Source organism: Panulirus ornatus, chromosome 50, assembly GCF_036320965.1.
Source record: "Panulirus ornatus isolate Po-2019 chromosome 50, ASM3632096v1, whole genome shotgun sequence".
Classification (NCBI taxonomy): Eukaryota; Metazoa; Arthropoda; class Malacostraca; order Decapoda; family Palinuridae; genus Panulirus; species Panulirus ornatus.
In genome coordinates this window covers 24,627,370-24,649,123 of record NC_092273.1, presented here as the reverse complement: position 1 = coordinate 24,649,123, position 21,754 = coordinate 24,627,370, and the positions used below count along the sequence as shown (strand labels likewise).

Genomic DNA, 21,754 nt, shown 5'->3' with positions numbered 1-21,754 from the left:
CACCCTCCTGCATGTTCAGGCCCCGATCACTCAAAATCTTTTTCACTCCATCTTTCCACCTCCAATTTGGTCTCCCACTTCTCCTTGTTCCCTCCACCTCTGACACATACATCCTCTTTGTCAATCTTTCCTCACTCATTCTCTCCATGTGACCAAAACATTTCAAAACACCCTCTTCTCCTCTCTCAACCACACTCTTTTTATTTCCACACATCTCTCTTACCCTTACATTACTTACTCGATCAAACCACCTCACACCACATATTGTCCTCAAACATCTCATTTCCAGCACATCCACCCTCCTGTGCACAACTCTATCCATAGCCCTCGCCTTGCAACCATACAACATTGTTGGAACCACTATTCCTACAAACATACCCATTTTTGCTTTCTGGGATAATGTTCTCGCTTCCAAACATTCTTCAAGGCTCCCAGAATTTTCGCCCCCTCCCCCACCCTATGATTCACTTCCGCTTCCATGGTTCCATCTGCTGCCAGATCAACTCCCAGATATCTAAAACACTTTACTTCCTCCAGTTTTTCTCCATTCAAACTTACCTCTCAGTTGACTTGACCCTCAACCCTACTGTACCTAATAACCTTGCTCTTATTCACATTTACTCTTAACTTTCTTCTTTCACACACTTTACCAAACTCAGTCACCAGCTTCTGCAGCTTCTCACATGAATCAGCCACCAGCGCTGTATCATCTGCGAACAACAACTGACTCACTTCCCAAGCTCTCTCATCCACAACAGACTGCATACTTGCCCCTCTTTCCAAAACTCTTGCATTCACTTCCCTAACAACCCCATCCATAAACAAATTAAACAACCATGGAGACATCACACACCCCTGCTGCAAACCTACATTCACTGAGAACCAATCACTTTCCTCTCTTCCTACACGTACACATGCCTTACATCCTCGATAAAAACTTTTCACCGCTTCTAACAACTTGCCTCCCACACCATATATTCTTAATACCTTCCACAGAGCATCTCTATCAACTCTATCATATGCCTTCTCCAGATCCATAAAGGCTACATACAAATCCATTTGCTTTTCTATGTATTTCTCACATACATTCTTCAAAGCAAACACCTGATCCACACATCCTCTACCACTTCTGAAACCACACTGCTCTTCCCCAATCTGATGCTCTGTACATGCCTTCACCCTCTCAATCAACACCCTCCCATATAATTTACCAGGAATACTCAACAGACTTATACCTCTGTAATTTGAGCACTCACTCTTATCCCCTTTGCCTTTGTACAATGGCACTATGCAAGCATTCCGCCAATCCTCAGGCACCTCACAATGAATCATACATACATTAAATAACCTTACCAACCAGTCAACAATACAGTCACCCCCTTTTTGAATAAATTCCACTGCAATACCATCCAAACCTGCTGCCTTGGTACCAAAAAGGCTAATGATTACTGATCACAACAACGAGGAATCTATTAAAAAAATCAATGTTAAAACTACTTTATTTACACTAAATCATTGTAAACCACAATCAACAATGATAATTTGTTCTTTCAAAACTTTTGTACTATATTCTCAGAAATTTGAATTAAAAGAAACTTGTACTAAAATTCCAAAAAATGCTGAACTCCTCCTCATAATGATTTGTACTAATATATCATAAATGCAGGGTGTATAACTAAAATATTTCACATCATGTTCTTTGTGCTGAGCATTGGCTATATAACAGCATGATACTCTTTGAAAGTCATATGGCAAAAAAGATGATAGCATACTTCAAAAACTTAATACTAGGAGACCTCTATACATTAGCAACTTCATCCTCAATCCTTCATATGAGGACTTAACTTTTTCTTTGTGAACTGGTTTGTGAATTACAAGGACATAACAATGAAAGGAGTGAATTAAAATTTTATAAGCTAGACACTTCTATCAATGGTTTTCCTCATATTTAAAAACTTTCTGTTTCGATCATTTTCAAAATGATCAGCATGTTATCTACAAATATATAGTGTTGCACAAACCCATTAAAAAGGTAAAAAATGTAATGAGATGCACATAGCCATACAAAAGTTCGCTGTAATGAAATCAACCTTAAATATCCTAAATAACATACAGTTTAACTGAAATATAACTACAATCCACTAAGATCATTAATTAATGGTTATCTAGATAACCTATACATATGTGATGCATGCAAATGGGGATAAGAAAATATCTCCTTATGGATAAATCATAATAAAACAAGCTAGCAACTTACATTTTACTTACAAATACCAACTGAATGAGCCCAATTTGTTAAAGTTTACAAGATTATTTTACGAAAATTTCTCACAGAAATTGGTAAATTAGGATAAATGTGAAGGTAACTAATTTCACAATGTCACGACAAGCTACTTTTTATTTTTCTAAATATGTAAGACAAGCATAAACTTGACTACCTCCGGATCTCTAAAAGCTAAACATGTGTTTGATTCATGCACGAGCAGCTATATTCAATCTTTGTAATCCAATGCTCAGGTCACTAACTCAAGCCGAGATCAAATTTGGCCTTAATCTACCTATCTATCTATATTTCTGATGCCTGTTCCCTTCAGGAATAAAGGCTCTGCTTATCCTTGTTTTTACATGCATCCCTCGCATACACCATTGCATGCAATCTTCCATCATTTCTCTCCTTTCAGTTCTTTTCCACTCTATTTCTCTAAGTCTCAGGTGGTCTTCCTCTTACACTAACCCCTTGAACTGTACTATCATACACTCTCCTTGTAAACTCCCCATCTCACATTCTTTCCACATGCATAAACCATCTCAAAGTATTATGTTTCATCCACTCTTCCACTCCACAATTAATTCCCTTTGCATTCCCTGCCATACCACATTTCTCATACATCCCCTTAGTCCTTTCTTCATTCCATGCTCCTCTCAAATAGGTCATTTCCACAGCCTGGATTCTTGACCTTGTGACTCATTCCATGTCCATGTCTCAACTCCATGGGTCAACGTTGGGAGGACTATGCTGTCCTTTAATCCTTTCTTAACTTCCATACTTACACCACTACCCTTCATTATTCTGTTAAGGGACTCTGTGATTGTTCTCCTATGTACTGCTCTCTCCTTTATCTCTCCTTCCACATCACCAAACATAACCATGAAAGGTCCAAAATACTTAGATTCTCTCACTTTTTCCAGGCTCTCTCTCCTTATATTTAGAACATGGCTTAGTTCACTTTCTTCTTTCACGCTGTAGGGTTTTGAAAAATCTATACCTTCACTCTGTTTCTTTCAAACACCATTACTTTAATTTACTTGCATGATCTTCTATTGCCTATACATACATACATCATAAAAGATACTTAGAATCTTCTGCATGTACTCTTCACTCTCAGCAAACAAAATAGTATCATCCACAAACAGGATTGTCACTAGCCACAATATTACACTGCCACACTCCACCTTTGCACCCCCTTTCCCAAGTTTTGCTTTCATCTCTCTTATCACTCCATCCATATACATATGTTAAGAAGCCATGGTGACATCACACAGCCTTGCCTCACACCCTAGTGTATTCTGAACTCTCGCACTACTCTCCATGCACTCTTCCACATGCATGAGCTACTCCATAAGGCTTTCACACCATCCAACAGTTGTCTCAATACACTACATATCCTTAGCACAACCCATAAAGCATTCCACTCAACTCTGTCATATGCTTTCTCCTGATCCATAAAAGCTGCATACAACTTTTTACCTTTTGCTTGATACTTTTCCGCATTCATTTTCACCACAAAAATCTAATCCACATAACCATTACCTTTCCTAAATCCTCCTTGCTCCTCACTTATTCTGCATTCAATCACTTCCATCACTCTATCGATTAACACTCTTGCATACACTTTTCCTGGTATACTTAGCACACTTATTCTCCTATAATTGCTATATACATCCTTAGCATGTTTTTCTTTAGATAAAGGAACAATAAGAACTTTCACCAAATCCTCTGGCATAATCTGTGTCCATGCTAAATTCAAGTGGATACAGTCTATCACACTCTCCTCCATATTTCAAAGTTTCTGCCATAATCCTATCCACTCGAGGTGCCTTTCCTATCTTCAGCTTCATTATTGCATTTGCATCCTTTTCCTTCCATCCTCCATACCCCATGCATGTAACAACTGATGCCTCATCTCCCTCCTTCATCAGCTCTTCAAAATAATCTTTCCATCTTCCCTTCACTTCCTCTTTTTGAACATCAACTCCCCTTCCTTAATTCTAGCATTAGCATTTCCTCTTCCATCCATCTCTTCCATTTTTTACCTCCTTCTAGTACAATTTCTTGTTTTTCCTAAACTTTTCATTCACCATTCTTTCAAAATCTTGATCTACTCTTTCTTTGCTTTTCTATATCAGCTTCTCAACATTCCACTTGCATATCTTATATTCTTCCCTCCACCTTTGTTGAACTTCGACTGGTACATTCCTTTCAAGCAATCTATCATGTGCTTTTTTTCTCTTCCACAGCATTTCTAATCTCATCTGTCCACCACACATTTCCCTTTTCATTCCTATATCTCAAAAATTTGTATACAACTACTAATTCTACAACCATTAACAATCTTTCTCTAAACATTTAAAACATCTCATTCACACATGACTGCACCCTACATTTACTGCACTTACATCTCAACTTTCAGCCATCCTCCTTGCATTCTTTCTCTTTCATCTCACTTGCCAAAACTTTTACCCCTCCATTCTTCTTACACCATATGTACACTTCTCCATGATCCTCACCCCAACAAGAACTGCAAAATGGTTAGAATCTCCAGAGTATCTTCTTACATCTTTAGTATCTAGCACGGCATTTATCAACCTTTCATTCACTGCCAAATAGTCAAACAAACCCTTTAGCTCCTTTCTTCCATTTTCATTCCACAACCCCTTCCCAAGGATATGGGTTTCCCTAATCCCCAGCACATCCAAAGTATAACTTTAAAACTTCTCCAAAAGCTCCCTCTTTTTACTCTCACCAGTCGTCCCATTCACATTCAGCACCATACCCCTCAATCGCTCGTCCCTTTTACTTGCCAGCAGATTCTTATCCTTTTGTGCCTCACCTCTGACAGGCCAGTGGCAGAAGGTAACTCCAGCACAGTGTTTTCTAGAGACAGTGGGGATCCCATATTGACTGAAAAACTAAAAAACCGAACACACCTCCAGTATTTGACTATATTGCTAAAAATGCTACTATTTATTTATCTATTTCATCATACTTTGTCGTTGTCTAATAAATACAGTATTAATTCATTTCTGTACATTTTTCAGGTTTCACTACAAAGCTGGTGTGATTCATGTATTCCCAAAATGCAACCATAAGACTAAACCAAAGTATTCAATAGCAAGTCCATTTCATGGTATACATTTCCTATCGCAGAACTCATTATACAAAGAATCTGTGAATCATGGAAGCTTTTTAAAAGTAGTTTAAACCCATATCAAATCACTATGCAGTATGAATACAGAAGTACTGTATATATTACGTTACCAAAATTCTTGAAAGACATCAGTAACTTAATCTGGTGATTGAGGGTTGTTCAATGGGCCTTGAGTGTTAAGATTAGTAAATGCAAGTGCCACTTTCTCTTACTTTTTCATCTTTTGATGATGAAGTGGCTTTTACTAAAGGTGACAACACTCATGCCCTAACTGGGCAGAAGATGGGATCCTTGTGCAATCACATCCTTATCAATGTTGCCCAGATGGACACGTCTGCTTGACAGAAATATGTCTAAAATTCTAACTTCATTATCAGCACTGACAACAGCTTTCTGAGATACCCTACCCATCAAAATGCCCTAAAGTGTAACTAGAATGGGACTAACACCAATCATGTTACCATACACCATACTAAGGCTGTGGTCATGTACTTGCAACCACATTTCACCAATTTCTTTCTCACCTGGCTCAAGCCATCTCCACATTGTGTAGCCCACCAAGCTTTTCATGTCCCTCTGAATAACAAACCACACTGGAGGGGGAACATTGGTAACATTATTCAATCTTATTGCTGTTGTGTCTGCATTCTTCAACTACTCAACACAAATGATCTCCAAGTATCTGAAATCAGGATCATCTATACAGTTTTCGTTCTTGCAAAACTCACCAACATCTCCCTGCTTGATCCTCCTTTCTACTGCATAACAAGGAGTAATAAAAAAGGCAGAGAAAAAGTCATGCAAGACCATCCTCAGTACCTCTTACACCAAGAGGTACTTATCATACTATCAAGAGGTACTCATTACACTCTTGTGGCCCATTACAACCAGCATTTTGACCTTATTCAGTTGTCAAAAAAGCTCACGGACCTTCCTCACATGGCAAACAATTGTCACCTGAGATTCCTTGCTCCCACCAAGCAATTTAATCCATTAATGCAGTTCTTTCAGGTATTATGAAGTTCCTGCAGCACTCAAAAAATGGGCCATGTCCACTGTTCAGGACCATAGGTCACAAAGCATTGTGATTCTGTGTGTTTATCATGGTGAAGAAGAAGGAGAACAACTGAACAGTAAACATCTGATGTCTTTGTTATGACAGTTGCATCATGGGCATGATGGGTCTCGGGCTATGCTGAGGCAATGTTTATAGGGTTGAGAGGATGGGTGATGTCTACAGAACAGAAGGGTGATTGTTGCTCATGTGTATTTGGGGACTGTAGTCTCAGATGGGTGTATGTCTGATGGGCTAGAGTTTAAGACAGAGTTGGGAGGTTGGATGTTTAAGTGCTTGTTGGTTTATCTTATTTACATGTGTTTTGTCAGTTTTATGTTTGTTGGGGGGAGGGGGATCCATGATTAGAGGTTTAGGAAAAGCAAGGAAGGGGTAAGCTTTTTATTTCTCCTAGGGGGTTTGTTGGTTGGTTATAAAGTGGTGTGGATGCAAGGGGTATAGTACTGTTGCATACTGAGCATACTGAAGTAGGACTATTAGGGTGATCATAGTCACAATGTTAAAGTGCCAAGTTATGGTGGTTGCTCAGAACCCAATGAATTTTATAAGGACTAATTTTTGTGTGGTTTGCAACTTGGGGTGATCATGATTTCGATGTGCAAGTGTTGAGTATCTGTGGTTGTTAAGCAGCCAGTGATTTTTTGAGGGTTATATTTTGTGTAGTTTGCAACTCGGTTATACTTGCTTTTGAAATGGTGGAAGACAAGGCACGTGAAACAGAGCAGATGAAGTGTTCATAGAGGATGCTATGGGATTATTTTTTGTCTAAATCTGGTGCCATCTAGTGTTCTGAGTGCATTTAGTTTGCGTGCATCTTTAAGGAAAGAAAGAAGTATCATACAGGGTAATCCTCAAGTGGTCAGTCTACACACAGAGACTATGGGATGCAGCAAGCAGATATACACCATAGGTCCAAGCCTTGGTGACAGGGACTCATGCAAACTCCTCAAGAAAGCAGTGGTTGTTATATTACCTGCAGAACATGGAGAGGGCAGCAACATCAGGGTAAAGAGAAAGGAATAGTTAAAGAGAGATGACAGCTGAGAATTAATGGGAAAGAAGGCATTTGATTTCACTCTGGCTATGAGAGAGATGGAGTTAAAGGCACCCCTGATATGTGAGAAATACACCAGAATGGAGCAAATAAAACTCATGTAAATTAGAAACAGCTGCTCAAAAAAAAAAAAAAAATTTTATGATACATGTTCGGCAGGCCCATCTTGTGTTGATTCTGTGGGGTTTCCTGGAGAGAGCAGAAGACATGGTTATTTCCAAAAAGTTTATTATTGTAGGGTGAAACTATAAAGTCTTACTTTAAACAGAGGGAAACAAATGACAATTAAAAAGAAACATAGGTAGAAATCACACTTGTATATCCTAGTTATATAGTATCTACTAATACATGAATACTTAATGTTCTTCAAAATAAGTTTTCTTCTAGACCAATGTTATGAACGGAAAAATAAGAAACTGTTAACTCTGAAAGCCAACAAGCTCAATCTAATTAGAGACATTAATATCCTAGCAAGAAAAGTATCATGCAGAACTATATTTTGAAAATCAGCGGTAAAACAACAGAAAACATGCTGGTGTTCCAAAGAATAATGAGCCAACTAACTGAGATGGGAACTGATTTAGCCCAGACCTTAATAATCAAAAATGATAACTAAGACAGACTAAGTAGCAAAATGGCTATGAAGCTATGTTGACATGACTTAAATTTAAGAGGTGGGAAGGTTGGAAATCAACTTAGTGAGTGACTGACATTGTTTTAGAGTAGAATTTTCATTCATCTCTCCAAAGCACATTTGACCTTGTGTGTGTGGGTGCATTTAATAGGGCTGTGGATTTATCAAACAATTATTGGCCTACCTTGCTGGCTAATTCAGACAACTGTGTTAGGAGTATTACACATTGGAGGACTGGCAATGAAGTTAGATTAGTTGGTATTGCACTTTTCCAGAGCTGACTTTGTCAAGAAAATATAAAAACAAAACTACTTGAGATGTGTATGAGGTATTCTATACAAGGATATATCAATCCTTTGTATAATTAAAGCAACTATAATGGAAGGAGTGACAGAACAATGAATGACTGTCGATTGCAGATCTATATGCTAATCATATATGTGGTCCCATTAGAATGAGGATAACTCACAGGTAACCTACAAAAAACATCAACCACATACACTAAATCCACAAAAGAGAAAAAAAGCTCTTGTAATGTCCAAAAAAAAAATCAGATGTTGAAGGCACAAATTCTGTACATCCACGGTAAAAGAACTCTGGCCATAAAACCCACAGAAACTTTTCAGAGTATTCTATGCCTTCATACAAACACATCTAGAGTTGGCTATTGCCAGGATGGATATCAGCCATTAAAGCTAACATAAGCTATAACAGGATTTTTTCTACTTACAACTACATAACTTACTTTAGAATTCACTTGTACTGGCCTGTGATATGCAACAGTCTCGCAATTCCCCCACAAAAACTCTACATTCATCCTGGTACATTTTTCATTTGAGTAAGAGACCTTGGCTCACAGTCCATGTGTACTACTCTCAAAGAGGCCAAAATCCTACTAAACATTGTTGCAGTTATAAATGTAAAGCTTCTCTACACACGAGAAATTAATTCAAGATCTGGGGAACAGGAACTGACTGATATCACATTAAAGTGAACTCTCGATTACTTTACTGTTATCTTAAAGCTACAGTAATCTGCACTGCGAGACTCATGAGCTGAGTATCGCACATACTGCACTGACCTACTGTTCCCATAAAAATGTACACTGACCTACTGTTCCTATAAAAATATACAAGATAACCATAGACTCACCTCTTTATGGCTTCTATCAGAGAACTTCCTACAAACATAGCCTTGAGACTGGCCTGAAAAAATCTGGCTGGCTGTTAAGCATGATGAGTACTGGGTGCACTAGGTTCATCTATCAGCCGCCAAAGTAGAAAATGGCAAGTTTGTTTGTACTGGAGTTCAATTTCTATAAGCCTATAGAAGGCCCCTTGCAACACTGTCCCCACTACCAACTGAAGTACTCAAATTTTTGCAAATCATATAAGGAAAAAACACACCCAAAATTGCTCTTTAGGAGCAGGTTCATCTTCAGCCCACTCTCACATTTAGAAACCAAATGAGCATGACTTACAAAAATCCTTCACTGAATTCAAAAAGAGCCAACCAACATGCTGTTTATGTATCTCACAGAGGAAATATGAAGGTGAGTGAATATTACTCACAAATAATGTGGTCCTGTCAACAAAGGTCAGGCAAATGTCATTGTTCATACAGTATCTGATGAATAATCTGTGCTTATGCTTCTTCCAATCCTTAAATCTCCCTTCCCCCCAACATTTTGATATCTGCATGAATCTAAGAAAGCAGTAGAATCACAGCAAAAAATAGAGTATCCTTGGAAAACTCTCATTTCTGCAAAAAAAACTCCTTTGAAACTGATACAAAATATGAAGTACTTCATATTAAGCTAGATTAAAAAAAAATTCAATTGACAATGTCACAATACTAAAATTTTAACATCCTGGTTAGTTTAGCTTAGGTTTGGTTATGTTTAGCTGGGTTTGCTGAGTTCCTTTTAGGGTTAGATCAAACTAGGTTAGGTTAGGTTAGGTTATGGTTGAGTGGGTTACATTAGAGTTGCAAAAAACACAGTTTGTTAGTTATTATATCATAACATCATCCTCTGCTTATAAAATATGCTTCACGAAACATCAAAGATAACGACCATAATGACAGTGTTTAAAAAGATTGACCTCAGTCTATTTCCAGTATATAATTTCCTTATCTACAACTGTTGATTTCAGATGAACAAGCACAAGCCACTAACTATACAGATATACAGACAGGACATCTCACAATGAAGCTGAGGATTAATCTGATGTCTATCGCCAACAAGGTCTTAAAGGGCCAAGTTTGCTTTCTCTAACACTTCAACAATTCTTCTTTATGCAATTGTCATGTCAGCATATACTATTACCTTCTATGTTATTTCAACTGAGAAAAAGGGAATAAAGCAAAAAATGAAATATTTCTTAAATCTACTGCTCATTCATCTTTAATCTTTAAAATCTTTAATAGTGGCTACCATAAGTTTTACCTTAAAAATGATAGGTTGGCTTGGGATTTTTCAAAGAGTACAGAGCTATGTTGAAAAAAAATAATAATCTTACAACAAAAGATAGGGAAGAAAAAAATATCAAAAAATGGAAAATGTGTTCACTGTGGGTGGAGTTTGGTGAGCACATTACATGTGAGTGCTGATGCCCCTGATTCAGGAGCAATGAAGCCTTATTGCCAGAACCTTGAGGATCTCAGGCCTTCCTCCCAACTTCAGTTCCACAGGACTCTTCCTTAAAAAATAAGAAGTCCCTGGGCAACCCTAACACTGACATGCATAATTCTGAATTCACCTTGATCCACAAAGAAGTGGAGAAGTCGAGCTGGAATTCATACCAAAAAATCAATTAGACTTCTCCATGGAAAAATTTAGATTTTCACTTCCAAAAGTACATTTCTCAGATGCGATTCATCTTGTAAGCTAAGTAAGTTAGAGTATGACCTTAAAGAGGAAACTTCTACTTTATTCAATCTTTATGAGGGTGAAGTTGATGTAGGAACATCCAAATCATTTACTGTGGGTGAAATAATATTTTGAGGTGGTCTTGGTATGTGAAAAGAATTCAAGATGGGGATTTTACAAGGAGAGTGTATGATAGTACAATAAAAGGGGTTGATGTGAGAGGAAAACCACCTGTGATGTGGGAAAATTGGAGTGGAAATGTACAGGAGGGATAGAAAAGGTGAAAAATGCGTGGAATAGCGTATGTAGCTTATAAGGACAGGGATAAGTGAAGATTTGTTTGCTGTGGCCACCCTTTGATGAAAGTTCCCAGAGGGGAATGGGCATCAGAGACATAGATTGATGGATGGCACACCCATTTCTTTTTAATACATATTTGCCATTTTCTGCTCAACGAGACAGAGGCAGGAACTGCCAGAGAAATACCCTCATATGCCCACATCTACTCTCCACCTGTCATGTAAAATGCACCATAACCAGAGCCCCCATCCACAACCTAGCACCACAGACCTTTCCACAATTTCCCCTGATTGCTTCGTTTACCCTGGTCCACTGACAGCACGTCATCTGCTGTATGCCACATCACTGCAATTTGGTCTATCCTTTATATGCCTTGCATCCTCCAGTACATTCAGGCCAAGAGCCTTCAACGCCTTCCACCACCTCCTTAGTTTCCCCCTTTTTCTTTTTCCATTCACATGCACACCCACCTAGTCCACCTAGTCATCTTCTAATTCATCATTTCCATATGTCTTAAACATTTCAGCATACCCTCTTCAGCACTCTCAAATATACTCCTCTTTCTACCACACCTCTCTCTTACCATGTTACTTCTCAATCGATCTACCCTCCTTATACCACATATTGCTTCACACATTCACCATATCCTTTACAGCTTTGTCTAGGGTCCATGCCTTGCATCCATACATTACCACAGGGACCATAATACCATCAAACATACCCATTTTTGTCTTTAAAGACCATGGCCTCTCTTTCACACATTCCTCAATGAACCCAAGATCTTTACCCCCTTACTCACCATATGACTCGCTTCAGTTTCCATGGTTCCATATGCTGCCATATCCACTCCCAAGTATCTAAAACATTCTAATTCCTGAAAGTTCTCTCCATTCAAACTCACACTCCTAATAACCTGTCTTTTCACAGCTAAACCTAAAAACCTTGTTTTTCATTCACATTTACTCTCAATTTTCTCTTTTCACACATTCTCCCCAACAAGACTTCAGCTTCAACACTTAATTAAGATAGATATGATACAAACTCCGCCCACAACTGGCATGCAGTGGGCAAAACCATATGAAAAAATTAAGCCATAATCAAATGCATCAGTACTGGGTTGTCCTGGAGAGAGGGAGGAAGTCAAAGAGGTGCCTCCAAGTGTTGAAAGTGTCCAGGAACCCTTATCATAAATATGTGTTCCATGGAAATTCCTGCATAGCAGCACACCAATGGCCCTAAGGGAGGAGGCAGTAGGACCCTTGTGCCTCTACTAGGGGATGTCAGGACTCTCATTTTCCGTGCTCACATGACAAATCCAGTCAGACATAAACTATTTACAAACAAGAAGCATGGTTATCAAAAACATTTTTCGCCACAATTATGCATATACTTCCCTCTCAAAATTAAGTATAAGGTGTTACTGGACTCTCCTGCAAGTGGTTGCACTGTGAGAGAAAAGTAATCTTTTGTTAAGGCTGTATTACTGTCAATGAACAGAAATCAGTATAGGTTCATTAAGGACCTTCCCCCTCTAAATGTGTCCATCATTCCCTCACTTATGTATCCTGTGTAGTATGCAGCCTTGAAGATGCAGGAGACCCATTAAAGAGGTTCCTGGGGTTAGATAATAAATACTGAGACAGTAAACATTTTTTTTTTTTTTTTTTTTTTGCTTTGTCGCTGTCTCCCGCGTTTGCGAGGTAGCGCAAGGAAACAGACGAAAGAAATGGCCCAACCCACCCCCATACACATGTATATACATACGTCCACACACGCAAATATGCATACCTACACAGCTTTCCATGGTTTACCCCAGACGCTTCACATGCCTTGATTCAATCCACTGACAGCACGTCAACCCCGGTATACCACATCGCTCCAATTCACTCTATTCCTTGCCCTCCTTTCACCCTCCTGCATGTTCAGGCCCCGATCACACAAAATCTTTTTCACTCCATCTTTCCACCTCCAATTTGGTCTCCCTCTTCTCCTCGTTCCCTCCACCTCCAACACATATTCTCTTGGTCAATCTTTCCTCACTCATTCTCTCCATGTGCCCGAACCATTTCAAAACACCCTCTTCTGCTCTCTCAACCACGCTCTTTTTATTTCCACACATCTCTCTTACCCTTACGTTACTTACTCGATCAAACCACCTCACACCTCATATTGTCCTCAAACATCTCATTTCCAGCACATCCATCCTCCTGCGCACAACTCTATCCATAGGCCACGTCTCGCAACCATACAACATTGTTGGAACCACTATTCCTTCAAACATACACATTTTTGCTTTCCGAGATAATGTTCTCGACTTCCACACATTCTTCAAGCCTCCCAGAATTTTCGCCCCCTCCCCCACCCTATGATCCACTTCCGCTTCCATGGTTCCATCCGCTGCCAGATCCACTCCCAGATATCTAAAACACTTCACTTCCTCCAGTTTTTCTCCATTCAAACTCACCTCCCAATTGACTTGACCCTCAACCCTACTGTACCTAATAACCTTGCTCTTATTCACATTTACTCTTAACTTTCTTCTTTCATACACTTTACCAAACTCAGTCACCAGCTTCTGCAGTTTCTCACATGAATCAGCCACCAGCGCTGTATCATCAGCGAACAACAACTGACTCACTTCCCAAGCTCTCTCATCCCCAACAGACTTCATACTAGCCCCTCTTTCCAGGACTCTTGCATTCACCTCCCTAACAACCCCATCCATAAACAAATTAAACAACCATGGAGACATCACACACCCCTGCCGCAAACCTACATTCACTGAGAACCAATCACTTTCCTCTCTTCCTACACGTACACATGCCTTACATCCTCGATAAAAACTTTTCACTGCTTCTAACAACTTGCCTCCCACACCATATATTCGTAATACCTTCCACAGAGCATCTCTATCAACTCTATCATATGCCTTCTCCAGATCCATAAATGCTACATACAAATCCATTTGCTTTTCTAAGTATTTCTCACATACATTCTTCAAAGCAAACACCTGATCCACACATCCTCTACCACTTCTGAAACCACACTGCTCTTCCCCAATCTGATGCTCTGTACATGCCTTCACCCTCTCAATCAATACCCTCCCATATAATTTACCAGGAATACTCAGCAAACTTATACCTCTGTAATTTGAGCACTCACTCTTATCCCCTTTGCCTTTGTACAATGGCACTATGCACGCATTCCGCCAATCCTCAGGCACCTCACCATGAGTCATACATACATTAAATAACCTTACCAACCAGTCAACAATACATTCACCCCCTTTTTTAATACATTCCACTGCAATACCATCCAAACCTGCTGCCTTGCTGGCTTTCATCTTCCGCAAAGCTTTTACTACCTCTTCTCTGTTTACCAAATCATCTTCCCTAACCCTCTCACTTTGCACACCACCTCGACCAAAACACCCTATATCTGCCACTCTATCATCAAACACATTCAACAAACCTTCAAAATACTCACTCCATCTCCTTCTCCCATCACCACTACTTGTTATCACCTCCCCATTTGCGCCCTTCACTGAAGTTCCCATTTGCTCCCTTGTCTTACGCACTTTATTTACCTCCTTCCACAACATCTTTTTATTCTCCCGGGTTATAGTGATGGGTGATTTGAATGCGAAGGTGAGTAATGTGGCAGTTGAGGGAATAATTGGTATACATGGGGTGTTCAGTGTAGTAAATGGAAATGGTGAAGAGCTTGTAGATTTATGTGCTGAAAAAGGACTGATGATTGGGAATACCTGGTTTAAAAAGCGAGATATACATAAGTATACTTATGTAAGTAGGAGAGATGGCCAGAGAGCGTTACTGGATTACGTATTAATTGACAGGCGTGCGAAAGAGAGACTTTTGGATGTTAATGTGCTGAGAGGTGCAACTGGAGGGATGTCTGATCATTATCTTGTGGAGGCTAAGGTGAAGATTTGTATGGGTTTTCAGAAAAGAAGAGTGAATGTTGGGGTGAAGAGGGTGGTGAGAGTAAGTGAGCTTGGGAAGGAGACTTGTGTGAGGAAGTACCAGGAGAGACTGAGTACAGAATGGAAAAAGGTGAGAACAATGGAAGTAAGGGGAGTGGGGGAGGAATGGGATGTATTTAGGGAATCAGTGATGGATTGCGCAAAAGATGCTTGTGGCATGAGAAGAGTGGGAGGTGGGTTGATTAGAAAGGGTAGTGAGTGGTGGGATGAAGAAGTTAGAGTATTAGTGAAAGAGAAGAGAGAGGCATTTGGACGATTTTTGCAGGGAAAAAATGAAATTGAGTGGGAGATGTATAAAAGAAAGAGACAGGAGGTCAAGAGAAAGGTGCAAGAGGTGAAAAAAAGGGCAAATGAGAGTTGGGGTGAGAGAGTATCATTAAAAAGTAAACATATCCATCATAAATAATATGCCTACAAGTTTTTAAACAATGGAAAAGGATTCGGACAAGATAACATCTAAAGTTTCCAATCAAGGTGCTTACACTTTGCAACATGTGCAGGTAAATCATATCCCCTTAGCATAGCCAGTAACTTATTCAGTATCAGTCCTGGTACACAGAGTCACTATCTATGTTTAATAACTATTTTTTCATGGATATAAAAGATGAAGTTCAGCATGCAACTATAGTACATGCACTCATTTACTTACTATAAAATCGTCATTGTAACTAAAAGACCGATACTTATGTTCTAACACAAGGATTTGTAACCACTCTCCTGAGAAATTTTTGCACTCTAGCTTCTTTTTCAACTTTTCATTTTTGGAGCAGAACTATCATCATTTATCTATTACCATGTCAAACATAAGAAAATATTTATAACTTAAATCTAACAGATTTTTTTTTTTTCATCTGAGCAAGTGTCAGTCACTTAACATGGGAAATAAGAGGCAGCTCTGCTCTCTTTGGGAATAACTTGTAATGTCCTAACAGCAATCTGTGGATAATCCCATCATTTTTCTTCAAGAATAGGATTACCATGAGCAAACCACAACTTGCCACCACCTCCTATACAAGTAGAAAGCTGACATCATGAATCCCAATGTGGATGTTTACAAACAAACACAACTTAAAGCCTGTTCTGAGTCCATCTCAGTTCTGAGCCTCTGGCTTCTATAACTTCATTTAGCATCTTTTCTTCACCTGAATCCTCAGTCGTACCTCTTCAGCAACCAACATACCCCTTTCCTGAAAGCTTCCATGTATGGTGGAGGGAACAAATGATTGCTAGTTCACTCCAATTTAAGTATTATCTCCCATGGAGAAAAATCATGAAACATGAATCTCCTAAATGTTGTAGAAGGTGACTAAAAGGGATGGGACTGGGAGGCTGAAAGTCATCTCCTCCTGTATTATCAACTTCCAAAAGAAGAAACTGGGGGAAGAGACAGAGTGAGGAAGGTTTTTCTATAGCCCTATCATCTGTTCCCATCACTACCCAGCTACTGCAGGAAACAGCAAACAAATATGAAAGTAAAAGATGCATGTGAAGGACCCACATGCTCCAGATTTATTGACAAGCAGGAAGAATGCTTCTTTCTTTCATTTCTTCCCTTTTGCAACTCTTCAAGCATTTTCTTAGGAGTAAATTTTGATCTTTAATGTTTCTTACCCTACGAGTCAATTAAATGGGTGTCTTATTTTCTATATAATTTCTATCACCTTACCCTCAACTTTCAGGGCTGTTGGCTTTGGAAACAACCACAATACCATTTGGTGCCAACTGCAGATACTTGCTGTGAGGCAGACCTTCTGCCCTTCATTTGCCCATGTTTTCTTTAGCTTTGCCTAGAGGTCTCTACTTCTAGATATGCTACTGGAGTTACATGAGCAAAAGTTGCCCGGGAAAACTATCACAAAGGTTTACAAATGGACAGCCTGCAAGAACATTGGACTAACTTTGGTCCCAGTATCATGAGATCTTTAACAGTCTATCCAACTACAAAGTTTGTCATTCTTGGACAGAGTTGGTCACCCAAACCAACCTCACTCACGGCAGAGGAAAATCATAGTAGAACGTTCTCTGCAATTGAGCTGAGAGGCTGCATATATCTCACCACCATACACAGCACAGTGGGCTATTTAGGTGAATGGATGTGACAGTAAAGGCTCTCAGGTTCATGTTCTGGAAAACAGGGATGCCTCTTTGGTTTTCTGCTTGGTTACAGTCATTCCTCAATTCGAAGTGTTCCCTTGCCTAACAATTTTACATGTACTCAATTATCTTGTTAAATGGTTCAACATTTTTAAAAACTTCCTTACCATCATCTTACCTAGTGGTTATCTGCTCTTGCATTTTCCATCAGCCAATCAATTTTTTGTCTCAAGTCTCCAGCAGCTGCAATGAGTGTGGCTGAATGGGCTCCTTTTCTCATAACAGCCTCTAGCTTCAGGCTCTTCCACCCTTCCATCAGTCTGCTTGCTTTGAACTGATGGGGATGGACTTGGTACAGTTACTTCCTTCAAAACCATTAACAATTTGAAGTCCCCTTTCTTCACATTCTTGTTCATATTCCATGCCTCTGCAAGCTGTGTTTACTTCTACATTTTTCCAGGGTTCAAGTATGGTCCAAACTTTTGTCACTAGGTTTCAGAACACAGCCCTCTTCCAACTAGCTAGGTCCTTAATGATGATCTTTCAAGAAGTCCTTTTGAAATGGTTAACTCCCAACCTCAACTAAGAACTGGTCCATTTTTGTCTTAGATTCTTGATGGCAATGTCCTGAAATGGGAATCCCACTGGTTAAAGATCTATTCACCTTACACAATCATCTTCAAGAAGGAACATGACATCTACTGAAGGGCACCACCCTCATTTTTCCTTGGAAAGTAGAGATTTCAACTAACTTATAGAGGACTAGGATAAAGTTCTTCAGTGAGGCAGATCACATTAATCCAATTTCAGACAAGACCATCTTTTAGCATTAATGAAGCTCTGAACAAAGTGAGGCACACTGTCAGACATCCAGAGACCAAACTTTTGGGGTCATTCAGCTCAAAGAAAGTCTTGGCTTTATCATGACTTACTGAAATCCTATCAGGAATCACCAAAGGAATTAAAAAGTTCTTTACCCTTCAAGATTTTTAGCTTGGAAAATGTTCTGTAAACTTCATTCAAGTTGCAAACCTACCATTGAGATTCACTGATTTCTTACTAGGATGAACAAAATGCTTATAGACTTTTTAAATGTTCACATGGTGACAGGGGAAACTCAACCTCAACATCTGTCCCATTTCATCTTCCCTGAGCAATAGGAAGACCTCCAAAGCATCTCATAAGAAGTGTTACATGTATCTTCCTTTCCAGCAGTCCTTAAATGCATATTAGTTCTAGTTCAATGAAGTAATGTCTACACCTTTCAGCAATGAAAGGACTAAGCACTCAGTCCTGAAACCAGCTGGAATATCTTCTCTCTGCCTGTTAATGCCAGTTTGGGAACCCCATTACCTAAAACTTCACTCTACACATCAGATCCTTCACAACCCACTACAATCTTGTAAGTTTTTTCAAGATTTGTAGAAAACAAACTAGGGTGTCTACTCACCCTATGAAGCATATGATTCCTTGCTTCTTCATTCTATAACCAGAATAAAGCTGCTAGCAGTACAACCTCCAACACATCTTCACCAAGGGAAGCCCTTTCCATTCACTATGGTGTTGATTTAAATTGACCTACAACAGACAAAGCATTAAGCTCTTTCCTTGAATGACCCTATGCTTCAATATTTCCATGCTACTTGGTCCCTGAGGAAGGATCTTCATGAGCTACCTTGTTCATTAGGTATCTTTATGGCCTACAGAGATTCAAAAATGAGCTATTCTGGAGATAATATCATCTTTCCAATTGTCAAGCCTCGTCTTTTGGCAAGAAACTCTGCCATCCATAACAGACACTTCAAATGCTTCAAATGCCCGAGGGGTACCTTGGTGACTGAGAGTTACAGAGTTCCGTCAGCATCTTTTGTCTATTGATACCTGGATCTGAATCTACAGAGCATACCTCATGAGGCAAAAGTGGGTCTAACATGAATCTTTTCCTAATCCAGTGCTCACTAGCTCATTTTTCCAGTAAGTTCAAGAATTTTCCATCAGAATTCATTCAGTTATGGTCTCATCTCTTTCACTCACTGCCTGATTCATACAATGAAGGTGGTGAACTTTGATCATGGGAAAAGCTGTTTCCCTAAAAAGATCAAACGAGCAAGCCTTCATTTTCTTCCACCAAATGAAAAATTGTGTCCTCTTACAAAGCAAGTGAACAAGACTTTATCCTCAATCCTATCCTTCCTTCTCTTCTTTTATTCTTATTCTTCATGCAGCATGGTTTAAAAATTTGTTCCCATTAATGTTCACTTGGATTTCAGTGTATGACATCAGCACCACTAAAAAGCAGTGGTTTGTACAGAGTGAGCCTTTCCATAGGAACAAATGGCATGTTTACAGAGAATAATAATGAAATGTCACTCTCAACACAGCTTGATTTTCTAGACTTCAAAACTCACTTTATAACTATAGTATGCTAACCAAAGGTTTACATCTGTGCTAGAGTAATTCAAATTCCTATATTCAAAGTGTTACTTGTTACAGAATTCTTGTAATCTATGCATAAAAAGTACTTCATCATATAATGTAATTCCTATTCGATGTCATATAAAAACTATTTCACTGAATAATATTCATCCTATACAATATCTTATATCCAAAATAAACATCTATTTTGCTATTTATTCTCTTTTGCATAAATCAATTCATGTGACAGAGAAAAAACAAAACATAATTCCTTGTAATAAAAAACAAGGAATCTTAAGTGTTACTTTTTCCCTATGATACACGATATGTATTGATTTATGAAAAACATATCACAAGCATCCTCTCTTGTAAAGTCTCTAATGGGCCGCACGCTGCAATAAGGATTCATGTGAATAGGAATAACTACTTCAGTATCATTAAATTTTCTCAAAACAGCCATATCTTTCTTTGCTTCTGTGCTAGTGTATGAAGTAAATATCAGAGGAATATCTGAATTTTGAACCATTAAAGATAAAGATTCAGGCCATGCATCTCTCTTCTCACCTTCAAATTCATGGAATCCACAATTATAGGCAATGATGGCATCAGGACTAGTAAAATAGTTAGTATTTTTGTACTCATGGTATAACAACTGACACATCTCATATACAATCACCCTACCCTTCTCCTGACAATCTTCACACTGAGTCATGCCACTATCATCCAGACAGCGATTGTCAGGGAGCTCATCACTAAGGCCTGAATCAGAAAAAAGTTCTGGTCCAACAAAAACCATGTGTAATTTCATAAGAGCTGGTAATCTATGGACCAAATATTCCCAGCGTATAATCCCAAGAAGTTCTTTTGTACTTTCTGCTCCCACCACATGAATCTTAAGTTCAGATAATTCACTAACTGCTTGCTTGTAAGGTCCAACTTCAAGCTGTTGAAGGGCATACAGAAGGGAAAGTGGATATGACAACCTCTCTGACATAACAGCATAAAGCTTCAAATCTAAATCTCTATCATCAACATTTTTCAAGCACAACTGGGTCTTCAAATGGTCTATCATCTTTGCTGGCAGTTTCTTATACTCTTTATCTACTTTACTGGGAAAAGGAAGGTCTGGTATACCCTTCCTAGCTTCCCAGATATCACACTGAATACAGAGGAGATACTTGTAACACCATTTTTCATGCCTTTCAGCATCCTGCGAGCAGTGTGAATCTGAGCAGTAGAAAACTGAGTGACAGTTAGGACAGTCAATAATTTTTGAGGGCTCTGCTTCCTTACAAACCTCACAAACCCTTGGAAATAATAGAATCTCATTTTCAAACACCTCTAAACGTCGATCAAGGTTAATCCTAGCAGTCAACTGGAGAAACTTCCGGTACTCAAGCCAACTCTTCTTGTCATGAACTTTTATCTTGGCTTGGGAAAATACATTTCTTCTTCCCTCCACTGCATGTACTTGACAAAAGCGCCTGTTGACAAAAAACTTTTTAATATAAGCTTTCCTCACACAGCAAACTGTAGAAATCCTTTCCATCTTCTGTTTCTCCCTCTAACTATAACCTTTACATCTTTTAGAGCAAGGTCTACAAATACCTGGAAGGCTCACTAATTCTTGCTACATCTCCTTTTCTCATACTCGTTTTTCTTACCTTTCATCCATGACAGCTATAACTGGGGCATCCTTTTGTCAGTGCCATGTCAGCCATCACAAAAAAAATTTCTTTGTTTAAACCTAACACATTTCAGCACTTTATTAATGTAATTCAGTGAGTTCCATCTTATGACTCTTTAGCAGCTTTTATTCCAAAAACCTGTGACCTGATATCATCCATCAGTGTGATTCAGAGTCTATACTTGACCATCCAA

At 39.0% G+C, this 21,754-nt stretch overlaps 1 protein-coding gene across 4 annotated transcripts in view; it reads right to left on the bottom strand.

Annotated features, from left to right (window-relative positions):
• Positions 1 to 21,754, bottom strand: part of LOC139764672 (protein O-linked-mannose beta-1,4-N-acetylglucosaminyltransferase 2-like) — a 79,148-nt gene that overhangs the window by 20,307 nt on the left and 37,087 nt on the right. For 2 of the 4 annotated variants that reach the window (XM_071691552.1, XM_071691553.1), the window contains one exon: positions 1,486 to 21,357. The exons of the other annotated variants lie outside the window; for them this stretch is intronic. In XM_071691552.1, the coding sequence (XP_071547653.1) occupies positions 20,175 to 21,357 (1,183 nt within the window). In that variant the 3' untranslated portion in view covers positions 1,486 to 20,174. Of the gene's footprint in view, positions 1 to 1,485; positions 21,358 to 21,754 lie in introns of those variants that run through there. 4 annotated transcript variants of the gene reach the window in all.